The sequence below is a fragment of the Hippoglossus hippoglossus genome, chromosome 2 (assembly GCF_009819705.1).
Source record: "Hippoglossus hippoglossus isolate fHipHip1 chromosome 2, fHipHip1.pri, whole genome shotgun sequence".
Taxonomy (NCBI): Eukaryota; Metazoa; Chordata; class Actinopteri; order Pleuronectiformes; family Pleuronectidae; genus Hippoglossus; species Hippoglossus hippoglossus.
Genome location: NC_047152.1, coordinates 5,559,960 through 5,576,121, shown reverse-complemented (window position 1 = coordinate 5,576,121; position 16,162 = coordinate 5,559,960). Strand labels below are relative to the sequence as shown.

Sequence of the window (16,162 nt, the reverse complement as noted above, 5' to 3'; positions counted from 1 at the left end):
TCCTTTTTTCCTGTGGAGGGAAGATAAAAGTCTGGATGTTCGGCAGCCAAGTCTCCTGCCACAGCGGAGGAGCTAAAAATGTAAAATCCCTCTTTTAACCTCCAGTCAGCTTCCTTAAAGAGTGTTGTATTATTCATTCTATCAAGGGATAACTTCACTTCATAGTACAGCTTCAGATCAAGGCCCTTGCACTGTGTTTAAGGTATGTCGTTCCTTTTATGTTTTTAAGCAGATTATAATGCTGTTTTACGATGAAGATGACGATATTGAAGAAGAAAAAAATTTGCAGACTTGGAGAATAATGTCAGATTATTATGAGAATAAAAGGTGTAATTTAGTAAGAAAAAGGTAATAATGTTACAAGAATAAAGTCATAAAATTACGAGAATAAAGAACGTAACAAGAAGCCAAGGGAAGCTGTTCTCGCCCTAGTTCCACTTCCTCTGGATCCAAAATCTGGAACCACTCTTGAAAAACTACAAAAACCCATTTGAATTTCACACGGATGTAAAACAACGGTAACCTCAGTTCACCACGACCAAACATTCCCTCCTCCACAAAAGATTCTCTGTGGTTCTTTCTTCAGAATAGACTCAGTTTTTTGCACAAACCTTTCAAAGTCCTGATAATTATGATGATGTGGACCTAATGAGCCCAAAGGTGACCCTCCACATTCCTCATTCCAACGCAGGCGACAGGACGACATTATTCTCCTAATATTACGACTTTATTCTCATAAATTTGCAACTTCTTCCTCGTGGGATTATGACCCCCCCCCCTGCCCCCCTCCCCTTTAAGTGGCCCTAAGAAGAAGTGATTCCAGTGAAAAGAAAATAGCTTTCTCTCTGTGAGGCAACACGTGAACGACAGCGCCCCCCCCATCCTCGATCGTTTCCTTAAATCAAATTACAAGAAGTGGGATATGTGCTTACAAAATAAAAAAATGTTTGTAACTCAGCTCCAGTGGAAGGCGCCACACATATCTAATGACTCACATTTTGTATTTAAATTCAGCCTCAGTCGTCGCACAGCAAATAACTTAGACAGCAGAATGTAACGTACGGGCTCCACGTCTCCTAAAAGGTTCGATGATTCAGTGCACTTTGAGCAACTTAAAGCAAATCCATACAGACCATTTTCCAAAGCAGCTTTTTACACTGATAAAAGCATTAGTTTCCATCCATTGCTCATTCAGGGGGGGGAGAGAAATACTTGCTACTTGCTGAATCACTGTCAGACTCGTTTGAAAAAGTTCTATATTATTGTGTCTTATTCTGTGTTTTACCTTTTTGTTAAATAACCTTCTGTCTGACGCTTTCAGGTGCTTTAAAAAAAAAAAGAAACAGATTTATTATTCCTGGATTCTTTAGAAGAAAATCCACACCACTTTGCTCCGGCTGAGAAAAATTCGTGTTTTTGTGCAGCTGTAGTGTCGGTGACTCTGCTATTCATCCTTCCATGGGCAGCTCGAATGTGTGTGTGTGTGTGTGTGTGTGTGTGTGAGAGGGCTTCTCTCTGTGAACCAAAGCTCAGAGTCAACACACGGTATTTGCCGAGGCGTCCAAGGTCAATAACAGCAGCTCACCTCTTTCTGCCAAGCGGTGTTTAATAAGAGCGACCCTGCTCGGCTTTACCGCAAAAGCTTGGTTACAGGCGAGCGTAAAGACTGACGCGCGGGGAACTCTCCTGGGTGAGGAAAAAAAAGGAAGCCACTTGACTCTTTAAATACAAATTGTGTTGACACGGTCAGCGTGTGTGGGTTCAGGGTTCCTGCCGTCTTTGCACCTGTACACGCCCACTCAAACAAGCCGCTTTCAGTCATGAACTCAACGCAAAATTGAGTCCAGTTTGCCTTTTGCTTGTGAAGAACGCAGCGGGAGAATGTCCGGGTCAGACTCAGTTGACAACAGAAGGAAAACGGCGAAATTGGCGTCGGCCCTAGTCGCCAAAAGCTCTCGATTCTCGTTGTCTTTCCGAGGCGACGTATCTTCGTCTTTTCCATTCTCACTTGGACATTTTACAAGAGGGCTGGTAGGGAAATTTGAGGGAAATATCCGGTGCAACTGACTCAGACATTTACGTTCTCACAAACTTCCAGACTTCAGGGCATGTCAGAAAGCAGCTGGACACACACATAACTCTGCCGACTACCTTCTTGTTCATTTCTGAGCCCTTTGGAGGGAGGGGACGGACACAGACCCGGAGAGATTGCATAAAAAAAAAACAGATTGAAATAGAGGATGGGCAGAGATGGAGACAGAGGTGAAGTGTATTGGAGTGGGTCCTCAGTGGGATAGAGCAGAGAGAGGGTGTGTGTGTGTGTGTGTGTGTGTGTGTGTGTGTGTGTGTGTGTGTGTGTGTGTGTGTGTGTGTGTGTGCGCGTGTGTGTCTGCAGACCACCCTGGTCCAGAATGAAAGCCAATCAGCTTGTGGTGGCAGAGGCGTGTGCTGCAGGAAAGAAAGCCCATCCAGTGAACCTAATGAACCGGGATTGGAAATCAGAGAGAGAGGCTGAGAAGAACGAGAGACGGATGGAGGGAGGAGAGCGAGAGGAATGAACTCACGGGAAAAAGACGGAGGGAAGTGGAAACAGCGAAGACGAGGAAAGGAAAACATTGCACTGATGTCGTCCGGAAAACAGGAATAAGGAGAATATTGGAAGCATCAAAAAGAAGGGGAAAGATGAAAAGATTGGAGAGGCAGACAGAGAAAAAGGGGGGGGGGGGGGGGGGGGTCGGCTCGGGTTAATACGAGGAAATAAGTCCTTTCGTTCTCACCTTCCACACACACACACACACACACACACACACACACACACACACACACACACACACACACACACACACACACACACACACACACACACACACACACACACACACACACACACACACACACACCATGAGATTGCAGACCCCGCGCCTTTCATTCGCACACGCAGACGTGTACACATACAGCAGACATGTTCATCCAGTGCGCTGGAAAGCCCCCCCGGGTTTAGGAGTTCAGGGGGTCAAATCCCCTCAGGCCGGGGGGGATAATGGGAGAGGGCCACATATCACAACAAAGAAAAGTACTGATAAGACGCATGTGATCACTGGTGTGTGTCTGGGTGCGTGATTAGACTCGTGTGTTTGGCCGGGTTGTGTCGAATGAGACAACAATAGGTTTTGCAGGAGAACTAACTTCCTCACTCATGAGGTGTGTGTGTGTGTGTGTGTGGGGGGGGGGGGGGGGGGGGGGGTGTTAGTGTGTGTATGAGCTCACCCATGTCCATGCTCTTGGACGCTCTGTTGCGAGGCACATTGTCCCTGTTGTTGGCCAGGTTGGCGTAGATATCTGACGTCCGAGACTCGCTGCAAAAACACAACAACTACTTAGAAACCAGTCGATTTATCGATCAGCGTTTTACTAAAAAAGACAAAAAGGGTCTTTCAGTGGTTCAGTTGGTTACATCACCTAAACAAGTCGGAGTAAATCAAATTTAAATTCACAAACACAGAATCATTGGATTTCCTGTTTCCCAGATGGCGTGATTCTGGGGAACAATAGCGTGTTCTGTCTCCAGTAAAACAAGTTCCGAGCTGCCAGACTTTGACTCGGACCACATGAGGATATTTTGTACAAACACATCTCAGATTTTCAGAGGTATTTATTCAGGAGGTTGTTGACAGAACATTGTGTTTATCGACTTTAAACCAACTCGTTCAGCATTTCTCCTCAAAGGACCCTAAATGGTCAGGATCTGAGAGACCAGACTTCGGGTTTCAGATATGAGTCGGTCAAGTTTTTACACTGAAGATGCCTGAAATTGGGGAAAACTTCAGATTTGGGTTCGGACAGAAAATTGCTGCTCATGTTAGTTCTAAGCAGGGTTTGGGATGTGATTCTCACTAAGTTTTTGAGTGTGATGTCAATAGATAAATAAATGAAGGATTTGATCATAACTGGATAAAACTTGTTGATGGTGGCGAGACAGTTCTGGGACATGAGTATATATATATATACACACACCACATAGTTTTCATATGATTTTGTTTTTAAAGCTGATAAAGTAAAGCTGAGGCCTGCAGAAGAAAGCGTGTGCGACGTTTAAAATGTCATTAAATCAACTGTTTCATTATTTTAATGGATTTAAAAGTTTAAAACCAAAAACATCATCAAGGACCATGTTGGATAACAGCATCATCAGCATCTCAACACCTAATGAGGCTCATATTAAAAGACTGTTTGGTACAGACGGAGGCTGCAGGATACTAACGGAAGTATCATAGCTTTCATACGAATTTATACAAGTACACTATCATCATCATTACTTATGCATAATGCAAATAGGCTGCTGCAATTAGACCGTATAGTCTAAATAATGCATGTGCGTTGTAATTCGGTGTAATGATTCTTCTATATCTCATAACACAGCGGCACGAATTAAGAGAGCCATTAGAATATAATAACTCCGGCCGTTTGCGTGGTTTAATAAAGTGCTGATGATGGCACACTCCACTGTACGTTGTGTGGTGGTGGTGGTGGGGGGGTACCTGTGGTGTGGAGGAGTTCGTGGCAAGTCCCTGTTCATCTCCTCCACGGCGCCGGGGGAAGGAGGCGGGGGGAAGTCTCTCTCCGGCTCCTCGTCCTCGTTGCCGTAGTGACCGTAGCTGCCGTTGGTGGCCGCAGCGGGATACGGTGCTGAGGAGAATAAAAAAATGATATTCAGACGCGGAGAAGAAACAAAAGGATGAAATCAAAGTTGTGGTTGTGTTTGTTAATTTTAACACTTTTTATTTTTTTGTTTGTCATTGTCTGCCTTGATTTTTTGCTCATTACAATATCAAACGTTGAGGTGCCTGGAGGGAATGAAAGCTAAATAAAGACCTTGATATCCAGTCTCAAATCTTTTTTACTTCTTAATAATACTTCTTATTGATATTGATCAGTTGTGACAGGACACCGCACACACACACATTTACACACAGACATCAGACACACAGGAAGTGAGCTCGGCCTTCGATTGTGGATCAATACCGTCAAATATCATAATCCACCCACATCCACCAGGGTACAGACGGACTCCCCCCCAGGCCAAAATCAAAGACACACACATAAATAAACAGCCTATTAACAATGCACAATTACATACATTGAAGACACAAACAAACGAAAAATAGAATTTCCATACTAAAGCCTTATTCCAACTTCAAGTCTTCCTCTAACATTTCCATAAACTGCAAATCCCATGAGCGCATCGTTTCCCCACTCTAACGCCTTTGTGCCGAACGCCCCCCCCCCCGCCCCCTCCCTCCTCCATACAAAAATGACTGTAACTGTACTGCCACTCCAGTCTGATGGAGATCCTCTGCGAGGAAAGCATCTCCAGCTCCCTGCATCCCAGGGGGTGAGGGAAGTGGGGGGGGGAGAGACGCAGGAGAGATAAAGAATGAATTTAAAACAGATTGTTAGTCTTCTTTATTCTCTCTCTCTCTCTCTCTCTCTCTCTCTTTAACTCAACAGCACGCGCGCTGCATTATATCCCCCGTATGCAAATCGGGGCGCGCTAAGAAGCCGTTTCATCAGCGTAATGATTCCAAGGTCAGATCCTTTGCACATGAAAAGCGAGCGTGGCATCCGGAAAAACATAGTTAATGACTTGCCTTTCTCCGGCTATAAATATGCAGTGGAAAGAGATATAGAGACAGAGCTGGGAGGAGATGTGACACTTTAGTTACACTGCGCTATAAGAAGCTCGGAGTGGCTGCTGCCGTGACCACAAAGAAACTCCAATTCCCTCCCTTATGGATGTGCCAAGTTTCAGTCCACATGCTGCACATTTCTTTTCCAAACTCAAATGAGGTCCCTGTGACTTTTGACCACTGGAATCTAATGAGTCCATCGGTTCTTCGGAAAACATCCAGGCTACGAGGGACGTGTGAGGAAGAAGCCGAATGTGGACCGATGATGTAAAGTACGGCTTGTGAGGTCTTACCCTTCAGGATGTGGCCCCTGATTTGAGACACAGCTATCGTGTTCACAGGAGCTATAGCTGGGTGTCATGCAATGCAGTGGTCACACACACACACACACACACACACACACACACACACACACACACACACACACACACACACACACACACACACACACACACACACACACACACACACACACACACACACACACACACGCGTATATAAGCAAACGCACTGTGTACACACTCCGTTGCAGATAACACAAGTACACAAACACTCAGAGCCGGGTGTTGACGATCTGACAGTTCAAACGGACAAACATCGTTCTTGTTGTGAGTGTGTGTGTGTGTGTGTGTGTGTGTGTGTGTGTGTGTGTGTGTGTGTGTGTGTGTGTGTGTGTGTGTGTGTGTGTGGCTGCGTGCTCACCACTCCCGGAGCTGCCGTGCGTATAGTTGTTGGTCGTCATGTGACCGCCGGTGTTCATGGTGGGCTTCTGGTAGGCGTCGTTGGGCCACAGCTCCTGTCGACCCAGAATCCAGAGGGGGGGTGATGAGGATGTTATTAAAAATTTCGAAAGTAAAAAAAAATCCAAACCCAGTCATACTTGTGAGTTATGAAAAATTGATGATGTCGCCTCATATATCAGAAGATTAGAGTTATTTCTGTTATTACCCAGCAGGATTGGACTAATGTCTTTTTTATTTAATTTGTTCAGCACGGAGCGAACTGACACCAAAACCAACCGAGGAGTTTGATGCAATTTCATCCGTGTTCCCTTCACGATCACAGTGATTTACCAGAATAGAAAAGACAGAATGGAGCCGTAAAGCAGCATCAGTGCATCATGGACCCAGAGAGAAAGAGATCCAACTCAACTTCAAATCTCACAATCTCACATTGCTTTTTATGAATTTTAGCTGCAATAAAGAAGTTGTATTTTCGCCCCTGTACCTTTGTTTACTCATCAGCAGGATTGTGCAAAAGGGACAGGATGTATTTCCACGTAACTTGGTGATAGGATGGGACGTGGGCCAAGAAAGGACCCGCTACATTTTGGCGTGGATGCGGACAACGGGACGGATCCAGGATTATTTTTTGCACTTTCTTTAACATTGTAAAATTTTCAATTTCCCAGGTAGTAATAAATGGATCTTGAGGTGCAGCTTGATTGGATGTAAGTGTGTTGGTGCAATCAGTGCTGCATCCTGGGAGATTTATTCAGCATTGATTAGAAGTAACTTAATTTATTTCTATAAATTTTATAACACACCGTTACATCCTGCAAGCAGTGAAGTAACATTCACCTCGGAGAGCGAAGTGGGAGCCGAGCTTTGAGGAAACACGAGCACATCTGAAACAAACCTCTGAGGGTTTTCGAGCAGCAGCGTGAGCGATGAAAATTAAAAAATAAATCACAAAATACGTGAGATGATCATAACTGGGACAGAAATGTGTCATGTGTCCTGACTTTTTAAAGATCAGATTGACAGTTTTACTCATGGAGGAGGAAATATATATATATATATAATGTGGAATAGATATGAACAAGAAAATCTATACATATATAGTGAGAGATTTTCTCTTTGTCGCCTTTGGCAACCTTTGTGAAAAATTGTTTGGTTCTCTTCATGTGCACGAGTGAAAACACAGTAATTAAGATAATCCTGAGAGCACTGACAGGCATGTTATCGAACAGCCATCCAGCACTACAAAGGACCCCCCCTACACACAGATGGAGATAGGGACTGGCAGTGCATGGTGGGAATCGGCGCTGGTGCAGGATGAAAGAAGCCTTTTCTGGTCAAAGAGATAGGGGCTACAGCTGTCACACATACACACACACAGAGCAGACACACACACCTACAACACACACTTATTTAGAAAACCCCAAGACACTGTGTGTAATAATGAAAGGTGTTTATCCAGAGCTTTCTCACTTCAAAGCTCTGGATGGGTGTCTTCACAGTGTCATGGAGTCCCTCGGGTGTCATTAGCACCAACCATACATCTAATATGTCACCACATCACAGCTGTCAGTCACTTATATATATATATTTGTACGCAAATGCCTGACAGCTCTGCTCCATATGCCGGTGACATACATCGTATAATAGCCCGCATCCATCCATCTATCCGTCCCTTCATCCCTTCATCCATCCATCCCTCAGTCTCGCCTCGGGCTTTTAAAGCAGCCCGGCAGACAGGCAGTCAGATATCTTAATCCCACAACAATACATAAACTGGGAGTGTGTGTGTGTGTGTGTGTGTCTGGAGGGGGGGGGGGGGGGGGGGGGGGGGGTCCATCTATCCAGCCAGCACCCACCTACAGCTGCATACAATAGGATCCTGAGAGGCTTAGCTCTGCCTCACCCAGATGTGTCCCCCCACCCCACCCATCCACAGATCACTCAACGAAGGGACGCACAGAAAATACACTCTCCTTAATCTCATTAACGGTCATTTACCTGATGAGTACGTCACACTGGACTAATCAGAACAAAGTTTGATTGACTGCAGGATAAAGGGGTAGTAACTGATATTCAAGCCGTCCCTGTTTAATGCCGCAATTATGTCTCATTAGGGTCGTTATTGTGGCAGCGAACAGACGAGGACAGGAGGGACGAGGAGAAGACAAGCGGTTATTATCTTCTTTTACGGCAGAACCTTTGGAAGTGTTCAAACTTTGGACATAAAACATGAAAATGTGACTTTATATCGGCAGAGAAATAGTTATTTTTACTCTGCAGCTCAGGAAAACTTCATAAACAGACTTAAACAATTTTTAATTTCCTATGGGGAATGAGTAATGGACAGTTTCTCTTATCATTACAGTGAGAATAACTAGGAAATAAACTGTGATATCTTTATGTATTCAAAATGAAATAAAATATATATATTCATTAAAGATTTCAAGATGAATGGGGTTATTTTTCAGTTTAGGATTTCAGGTTAAAGCGTTTAGCCCTAATGAAAAGCCGGCTACAGAGACAAGAGAGGCTGAGGGGCTCTGGGAGTTTTACTTCAGGGAGCGCTTGTTTTATCACACTGCCCCACGGTGTCAGCAGCCTGGCGGGTTGTTGATGAGAGGGAGGCCTATGCAGATATATGCTGAACTCTGAACTGGGTTTGAAAGCATTCATCTGCAGGCTCTGATGCCTAAAACAGAGACGCACTGATGGGAGTGGAGCATCGGCGAGATGGAAATGTCACAATGGGGCGGGTCAGCGGGAGTCAACCCACTAACCCTCCTATTTTTATTCTCTCTTTTATGCGATCGCACATCATCGGTGAGCTTTAACTGCTGTGAAACATCTTTATGTGGCGTTTGAAATAATCAGTCATGGTTGGACGTGGAGCTGAATGGAGACGCTCGGCTTCAGAAACGGCTATTTCTCACCATCTGCCCGGTTTGATACCTCCATCGGTCTGTCCATCTAGGAATGTGTGCGGCTGCTTTGTGCGAGGTGAACACAACGTTCTCGTGCAACTTCGCGACCGACTCTACCGTCGCTCCACCGGGGATTAAAGGAACCGCCGCAGCAGGGGGACGGATTAAGACGTTCACGAGAGCAGTTTTTTTTCCTCCAACACAAAGGAGGAAGAGATACAAATAAGCAAAGGTGAACACGCTCGGCGCAGTCAGATTTTTAACACATTTATCACACCTGAAAGGGAGAGTTTCACGTGGAGCGTTCATGAATACTGATCGTACGTTTGTGCCAGTCTTCATTAGGTTTATTCTGAAATATGTTCATTATTTCCTATATCACTGTGAATGTGTGACAGCTGGTGTGACTACTTATTAAGAATTTCTGTATCTTCATGTTCAGATAATGAATCTTGATTGGAGGCTTTACATGTGGGAATATTCTGTTGCTTAACTCATATGAAATCCTGGTTTCTGCTCAGAGTGAGAAACAAGGGACAAAGAAAAGGTAGAAAAGAAAAGAGAGGCTGAGGCTGAAACTACAACGGAGTATTAGGTCATCACTTAACAGGAAGAAAATCTGAGATTATGAGAAATAAGTCATATTTACAAGAGTAAAGTTGTATTATAGGAAAATATTTTACAAAGATAAAGTTAAGTAAAGTAAAATTACAACTTTTCCCTGTAATATTACCACTTTATTCTAGTATTATGATGTTTTTCTATTTAAGTTATGACTTAATTATAAAGTAAAATCAAGACTTTTACTCAATTACGACTTTATTCTTGAAATCTCCGATATCTTTTCCTTCACTAATACTCCGTCGCATTGAAACAGAGGGAGCAGGGGCCCAGATGTGATTTGATAAAGAGACAGTGAAGCAGAGGAGAAGGCAGCAGCTGAAAAACCCCAACAGAGAAACAGACAGACAGGCATGCAGGAGAGTTCAGAGTAGCTTTATTAAACAGAGGAGAAACCAGCAGGTGAGACAGGAGAGCGGGAGGACATTCCCTCCAAAATAAAAAATAAAATCATAAAAGAGAAAAATAATACAAGACTTTACCGAGATGGACAAAACAGGAAAAAAAGGACATTTAGGTTGTACAGTTTGAACTCAGCGGTTTGAAGAGAAACAGAGAAAAAATAAGCATCTAATTCTAGTGAGTTAAACCCGACGTGACAGAGAGGAGATTGTCCACAGTGAAGAATTTAGTATTGCACTGGGTTTATGGGTAATGTTTTAAAAGGAGAGCTGTAAGAATTAGTGGTGTTGGCAAAGGGAAGGCTTTCAGTCAGATTAATGTGCTTCCACTCCATCGGTTACTGAAGCTGAGGCTGGAGGAAAACTCAAGTGATATTTTCTTCATGATTTAATTCAAAATATAACATTTCTACTGTTATAGAGCTTTAGAAAGATAAAACTGATCTTTACGCCTTTATTTAAATTTATTCAAATTTCTTAGTTTTGTAATTAAAAATATCTTCTTCATAACACACACGCACACACAGACACACACAGACTAACGGTGTCAGAGTCCACCTGAAAGCCGCAGGTGGTGTTGCCTATTGAGAGCACGGTTGTGTGCGTAGTTGTGCGAGTGTGTGTCCACATACACGTCTGTGGATCTGTGTGTGTTTCTGTCGCGGATCCGGCTGTGTACGGGAGGGTCGCCGTACATCTGCCCCGCCATGGCCCTAATGTTTTCCGTGTAGCCGTCCTGAATGTGGATGGCGTCCAGTGTGCGGCTGCGCCCGTGCCTGGACCCGCATCTGCCCTGCGCGTCAACAAACATGTGGCCGTGGGTGTTATCGAAAGAGGCGTGGCCCTGCATGTCTGCAAGCATCCGGCGACGTGTGTTTCCATATTCGTACCTTTCCCTGTTTAAATTTCCCTCTGTCGCTCTGTTCACGCTGTTCAGCGTCTGACTATGAGAAGCAAACCCGAACTCGCACCTCGTACTCGGCCTGTCCACGTCATATCTCCCCTCATCGTCGCTGTGCTCCACATCCCTTTGCCCCAAACCAAACGTGTACCCACTACACTTTTCCCTTTGGTTAAACCCAAACGTGTATCTGTTGTGCGTCTCCCCGGGCCGCTGTGCGTAACGCTGCCTGTGGCTGTGGGGCAGCGGCTCAGACGCTCGCCTCCTCAGCGCGGGGAGGAGGGAGGCGCAGCGGCGTGGCAGCGGTGGCTGCAGCTGCCGGCGGGCATCACCCGCTCGTACCTGATTGCTGGAGGCTGTTTGGGAGTTGGACTGATGGGCGGTGGAGATATTTGGAGCTGAGTTTGATGAAGAGGTGGCACTGTCCATCTGTAGAAAAACAAAAGTACAAAGTTATCAACTGTCTCCAGTGTTCGCTCGCTCTGTTACTCAGGGGACGGCAGCTAACTCAGACATTTACGAGCCCTTCCGGATAATTTCAGGGAAATATCCAGAGTTTCAGTTCTCGTCTGAAGCTGTTCATTGATGCGTCAGTTAACAGCCTCACAACTCTTCAACGAGCTGCTACCGGCTCCTTCTTGATTAGGTGTCGTCTTTGTCTCAAAACTGTTAAAATCACCAAATTAACACCCAAACAAATCTTACAGCTCGACAGTCGCTGTCCCAAAAGGAGCCTTTATTCTGAGGTTCTCATTTATTTTATCCGACTGTGTTTATATTGTGAGAAGCAGGAGATAGAAGAATTAACAGCTTTCACTACTGAAGGCACTTTGAATACGGTTAGTAGAGGAAAAAAAAGAGCACCATCTTAACTGGGTTTGTAAAGAAATTATGAATAACCTGGTTCCATTTTGCAGATACACATTTAGCTCCACAGTTTATTTTGTCGACTTCCTTTTTCCTGTGAGTCTCCAACGATCACAACAGCACAGAGGAATGATCCTAATGCGAACGATACATGTCATTGATTTGGCTGTCAAAACTGTGGCGGGCGACTTATGAATAATGTTGGAACAGATCAGGCTTTCATAATGCATAACAAGTGCCCCTAAATGTTTCATGTGATCAGATTCATCTCACCAAACTCTGGGAAATGTAAAAATTTTAACATGTTGCCCCACATCCGCCTCGGAAAGCTTCAAAAGCAAAAGACGTGCGGTAAATAAAATGGAACCAGCCGGCGGTTAAAAAAAGAAGTGGAACGACATTTATAGGTTTTTTGAATCTATTGACACAAGGGCTTCTTATTTTTGAATGAAAAATAAAAGAGATAATAATATATAAGGATTTAAGTGCGACTGATACACTTTTTCAAATCACGTTGAGCTTTCTTGATGTTGTAAATGTCCTGATTTCTACAAGAGTATAAGTTTGGTAAAATAGAATAAAATATATTTTGATAATATCAAAACAAAAAAAAGATATAGTCAGGCTTTCTGCTATTATCATCTTTTTTCCAAGACTTTTTGAAAATCAAACTCTTCCATGACCTAAAAATGTCACTCCCTTCTGTTTATGTTGTTTTCCTCCAACAGCAGGAGTTTGATTTCTAAAATCCAGTTAGGTTGAAATAATCTGACAAATTGTGAAACGTGCATGTCACCCGGAAAGTTTTCCTCTGACTGGAATACACCTGTCGCTGCTTTATCCCCCCCCCCCCCCCTCCCCTCCCTCGTACCTGTCTGGGTGCTCGGAGCACGACGAGCTGGATGGTGCCTCTGGCGTTGCCCTCCGACGACATGGAGCGTCTCAGCGTCTCCATGGAGGCGTGGTTGGAGCGGCCGATCAGCGACTCGCCGTTCACGGCTACCAGCTGGTCGTTGACGGTCAAACGGCCGTCCTGTTGGAGAAAAGACGACAATGGAGAGTATTTAGATGAAGGAATAAACTACCGAAAGATTGATAGAGATTTCCAAAATAAAAATAAATACAGGAAGAAGAAAAGGGTGTTTTTGGTTTGTTGTCTTATTTACAAAAGCTTTAAAAGTAATAACTACAAAACTCTGAAGTAGAGAAAGCAAATCTGACAACAAAAAAAAAAGTAGTAGGAGAATAAAGAAGAGAAATTGTAAGAGGCATAAAATGTGTGCGAGGGATGACAAAGAGAGAGAGAGAGAGAAAGTAGGGAAGGAAATGGAAAAAAGGGGGATGGCGTAAAAAAAAAATTGTAGAGTTAGCAATCTACGGAGAGTGGGAGAGCCATGATAAATACATAGAGCGGCTAATGGAATAGCCTCTGTGGGCACTAAATCACTTCTAAGTGTTTTAAAGAGCAGCCTCTTGTAGAGAGGCTACAGAGAATGGTGCCCTGCAGGGAGAGGGAGAGGGGACGAGCAGGCAAGAAGAGAGAGAGAGAGAGAGAGAGAGAGAGAGAGAGAGAGAGAGAGAGAGAGAGAGAGAGAGAGATCAAACGAGAAGAGAGATGCAAAGGGCAAAATGAAAAAAGAACAATAAAGATGAAGGCACTTTGAGACACACACACGCACGATAAAGACTCTCATGGTATGTGTGTGTGTGTGTGTGTGTGTGTGAGTGTGTGTGTGTGAGGTTGAGATTGGTCCATTATGGTCAGCGCTGCCCTTTGACCCCACCTCATTAACAAGGCACCGTCTGGCCTGACCCCTCAAATGCAGACTCGGATGGCACCACACTCACAGACACACACACACACACACACACACACTCACACTCACAGACACACACGCGCAAACAGAGATTTTGTGTGTCTGCATCAAATCCAAAGATGTCATCAAAAATGGATGTTTATGCTAAAATCAGTGGGTGTCTGTGGTCTGTGATATTCCCCATTAATTTCCCCGTCCTCCATGTAAGCAGCCGCAGCACGATACATGTAATTTTGATTTATTTCTTCAAGCAGACTCTTGGAATTGATCAGACGACAGGGATAAAGTTAAAGAACCTGTTTTTAAATAAATAAATAAATAATATATATATAACCGAGGCCCGGGGCCCTGACAGCAGCCAAAACTATTTAATGGAAATAGGTTAAATCTCTCTGTGACTCTTCCTCATCTCCTCCCTTTTTCCGCCTGCTGTGTGACCGTGTGTGTGTGTGTGTGTGTGTGTGAGTGTGAGTCAGACTCAGGGGACACCCGGGTTCCCTCCTCTGTCCCGGCCTGATGCTGCAAAGTCTCATCAGGCCCTTTAAGCTGCTTTTCATTAGCATGTATCAACACTGAGAAGGACACACACACTCACACACTCGCACACGCAGACACACACGCAGACAGGCATTCCCTCATGTATTGTGTTCCTGCTGCGTGTCTCCACTTTTCAATTTTCTCTTTCTCCTCTCATTCCGCCTCCTTCCATCCCTCTATTGTTCAATACCGCTTCATTTCTTCCCCCTTAGACCACATCCCTCCTCTCCCTCGTTCACCTGCTGCCGTCTTTCAACAAGCTTCCTCCCTCCCTCGCTACTGTCTGTCTGTTTCTCTTCCTCCTTCTCGTCTTCCCTTTTCTCTTATGTGGCATCTTGTCCCAGAAAAAAAAACTGTTTTCCAGCCGCAGATCTTACTGGGCCATTCTGTCGGAGCGCTATCCACACCGGCAGCTGTCTGAGAGCGACTTCTGAAAGCACTGCGGGGAGCGGCTGTCTGGCCTGATCCCAGACCGGCCGTTTTATCTGCAACGCCACACTCGTCCCTGCGCCTCGTCATCACGCCGCGCAGATCTGGGAGCAGCGCGAGGGGCAGGAGGAGCTGCGACATGCGAGGAGGGCCGCGTATTGAGGCCAAGTGGAGGAATCTCCGAAGTGCTGAAACGGGATGGGTTTTTTTTCTTTCCCGATGCACTTACAACTTGAAGGGAGCACTGAGTGATACAGATAAGACGGCTGCAGTGCTGATGTAAGGCCGTTCGCGGGTCGGTGGCAGTCAAAAGTCGAGGGAAGTCGAGCGCTCGTGGCCTCGAAGAAAGACAGGAAATGAGATGGAAGAGGCGAGAGGTGCAAGGGAGGAGGAGATAAGAGGGGAACGTCAGAGAAAGACATCAGAAAGAGTGTCGCAAATACAATGAGATGGAAAAAGGGGAAGAAAACATTAAAAATGAAAATCTTCACGGAGAAAAAAATCGGGATAAAACTGTATTTTTGTAGAACCCCTTGTGAGATAAAGTCAAAAGAAACGCTGGCTCTCCAACATGCTTCAGATTTCTCACATTTGATGTTTTCTTAAGGATCTTTAAACGGCTCCTGTGACGGCAGAAGCCTAATGAGGCATTTAGAGACTCTATGGAAACTTTTATATTAAAATAAAGGAACGTGACTTCTTCAAAACATCAAGATGCAAGATTCCAGTTATATTCTGCTTTTTACTTTGTTTCTATCTCTGTCACAAGTTGACTCTGCTGTGGTATTTGTATTTTCTTCTGCTATCCACTAAACACTTCTAGTGAAGTAATTCCTCAGTCCAGGGGAAAACTATGTGCACACATCTATGTCTGCAACTGTTCAATAATTTATTGTTCACCCTCATTTTCTCTCAGACATATCTGGAAAATATCTGGAACATGTTTGCCCCTGTGCTACCCGGCACAACCAACATCTGTGGGTCCTCTACCTTGTACGCAGCTCCTCCGTGGATGATGGACTTGATGAAGATGCCCAGGTCCTCTCCGGTCTCTCTGGACTTGTTGCCCTTCAGGCTGACGCCCAACCCGGCCGAGCCCGACTCGTTGAGGGGGATCTCGTACATCAGCTGCTCCCTGCCGTCCTCCAACACCACGCTGCTGGCTTCCTCACCTTTCTGGAAGAGAAGATGAAGGAAGGAGGGATGGAAGGATACAGGATTTAACAAATACTTATTTT

The 16,162-nt window shown here is 44.7% G+C and overlaps 1 protein-coding gene across 2 annotated transcripts in view; it reads right to left on the bottom strand.

The window, feature by feature from the left end:
• Positions 1–16,162, bottom strand: part of pard3ba (par-3 family cell polarity regulator beta a) — a 133,825-nt gene that overhangs the window by 66,140 nt on the left and 51,523 nt on the right. For both annotated transcript variants that reach the window (XM_034611081.1, XM_034611090.1), the window contains exons 11-16: positions 15,915–16,100; positions 13,013–13,174; positions 11,617–11,703; positions 6,390–6,483; positions 4,539–4,686; positions 3,268–3,356 (exon numbers count right to left, since the gene is read on the bottom strand). In XM_034611081.1, the coding sequence (XP_034466972.1) occupies positions 3,268–3,356; positions 4,539–4,686; positions 6,390–6,483; positions 11,617–11,703; positions 13,013–13,174; positions 15,915–16,100 (766 nt within the window). The remainder of the gene's footprint in view (positions 1–3,267; positions 3,357–4,538; positions 4,687–6,389; positions 6,484–11,616; positions 11,704–13,012; positions 13,175–15,914; positions 16,101–16,162) is intronic.